Genomic DNA, 1,913 nt, shown 5'->3' with positions numbered 1-1,913 from the left:
CCTCCCTATGGTTCGACTCCAGTCTTGTCGGGTTATTTATTACTTAAATACTCCTACACTTGGGAGAAGACATCAATCTTTTAGTCGTATTAATTGATTTTAATGTAAGTGATAGATTGTTACTATATATGTCCTGCAGCCAATTGAATAGTTATATATAAAATTAACTTTGTTCATGTAGAAATATTTAATTTTTAATAATAACTTATTTATCTTTAATATTCATCAAATATTTAATTAATGAATTTAGAATAAGATAAAGTTATTGAGATAAAAAAATATTTTACAAAAAAAATTTATGAAGTTATTATAATTATAGAATTAATTATTTAAAACAAAAAAATATATATATAATCTTTTAGTAATATTTATATAAATCCTAAAAAGCCCTAGAGATGAGCCTTGGTATTTCCAAAAAATTTAAATTTATTATTTTTATTTTGTGTGTGTGTAAAAAAACCCCCGACATTAACTGCATACTTGTGATTATTTTGGGTGGGGGTGATCTGGATTAACTCATGAAAATGAGGGTGATGAAACCCGAGGCAAAATTTCACGTAACTTAGTGATTAAGATAAATGATTAAGCACGTGGTAGGCTGTAACATATCGCATTCCTGACGTACAATACACTTATCCATTCTATTGCCATTAATCTTTATGACAGCATTTCTAGTCTAAACTACAAAATCCCTTTGAGAGCAGATGGTGAACATATCAGAGGTCTTTCACCCTGATTCTTCAAAACGTAGAGCGTGCAAAGAGCTAAACCAGCGACTCTCCACGCAAAACCGCAATTTCGAACAGCTCCTTGCCTCTTGGCATCATTGCAAGTAACCTGATATAGAGCCCTGGCCTCCTCAAAGATTTCCTCATCTCTTCGTTTGCTCAAATTAAATTCCGCAGCATCATATAAGATCTATATGAGATGATGGTAAGTCAGCGAAGTTGGAAGCAAGAGGTAGCAGCACCCGCACTATTTCAATAGGAAAGGATTAATAAAGCATATAAGAAATAATATACTGACCCTCTTGTATTTTCTTATGACTTCATTAGCAGCCTCGTTCTTCTCTTGATCAGCCAGGAGAGCACTGTACATCTCCGTCCTGTATTGATCATAGAGTCCCCTCCACTTCACGAGGCACCGCTCCTGAACTTCATCGTCAAAGCAAGGGTGTTTCCAAACATCTAGCAGATTGAAAAGGCATCAATAAAACTCAATTTAATGATAATATTTGTAAATGCTAAAAAAAATAAAAAAATCTTCAAATAATTTTCATGTCCTGGGAAATTTAACCACCACGTGAGGTTCATAGCTTCAATCTTTAGATTCATAAAACCCTCACCATTTGATGACAGATCCATGTCTTCATATGCTTTCACTTTATCATAAATTTTTCCCAATATGGAAGTAGATCGATAAGTTTTATTTTCGTTTTTTTCCATAAAATGAGGGAACAGCTCTGCCTTCAAAGCTTCTGGAACTTCAATCTGTTTAAAAGCAGGAAAAAAGCCTTGTTGATAAATTACTTCAAATTGAATATCATCAAAGAAACCACCCCAAACTAGATTCCTCAAGAATAATGCAAATTAGAATATCTTTACCCATACACATAATCACCAAGAACATAAACTTTGTGACTTCTACACCAAATCCCTTCAAATGGCTGAGTATTTGGTAATCTTCATTTTATTTGCTCATTAGAAGAATAGCCGTTCTGCATATATTCAATGCTTTTTATTCCTCAACCACCGAAAAAAATTTATAGTAATTTTTCTGATTAACATCAAAGGAAAAGAAATAATCAAATGTGCTAAAATGTGCAGAGTTAAATTTGTCCATCTCCTTTGAGTACTGCCAAGTGCCAGCCAGAAAGGAAAACCACTTATAGCGATTAGTTTTATTCCAGCAAG

The 1,913-nt window shown here is 33.1% G+C and overlaps 1 protein-coding gene across 1 annotated transcript in view; it reads right to left on the bottom strand.

Annotated features, from left to right (window-relative positions):
- Positions 1 to 546: 546 nt before the first annotated feature.
- LOC105113913 (probable RNA-dependent RNA polymerase 5) overlaps positions 547 to 1,913 on the bottom strand; it is a 23,084-nt gene continuing 21,717 nt past the window's right edge. The window contains exons 17-20 of the mRNA XM_011010281.1: positions 1,346 to 1,490; positions 1,027 to 1,187; positions 683 to 918; positions 547 to 648 (exon numbers count right to left, since the gene is read on the bottom strand). Of these exons, the coding sequence (XP_011008583.1) occupies position 648; positions 683 to 918; positions 1,027 to 1,187; positions 1,346 to 1,490 (543 nt within the window). The 3' untranslated portion in view covers positions 547 to 647. The remainder of the gene's footprint in view (positions 649 to 682; positions 919 to 1,026; positions 1,188 to 1,345; positions 1,491 to 1,913) is intronic.

The sequence above is a fragment of the Populus euphratica genome, unplaced genomic scaffold, assembly GCF_000495115.2.
Source record: "Populus euphratica unplaced genomic scaffold, PopEup_1.0 scaffold465.1, whole genome shotgun sequence".
Classification (NCBI taxonomy): domain Eukaryota; kingdom Viridiplantae; phylum Streptophyta; class Magnoliopsida; order Malpighiales; family Salicaceae; genus Populus; species Populus euphratica.
This window is presented reverse-complemented; position numbering and strand designations above follow the sequence as displayed.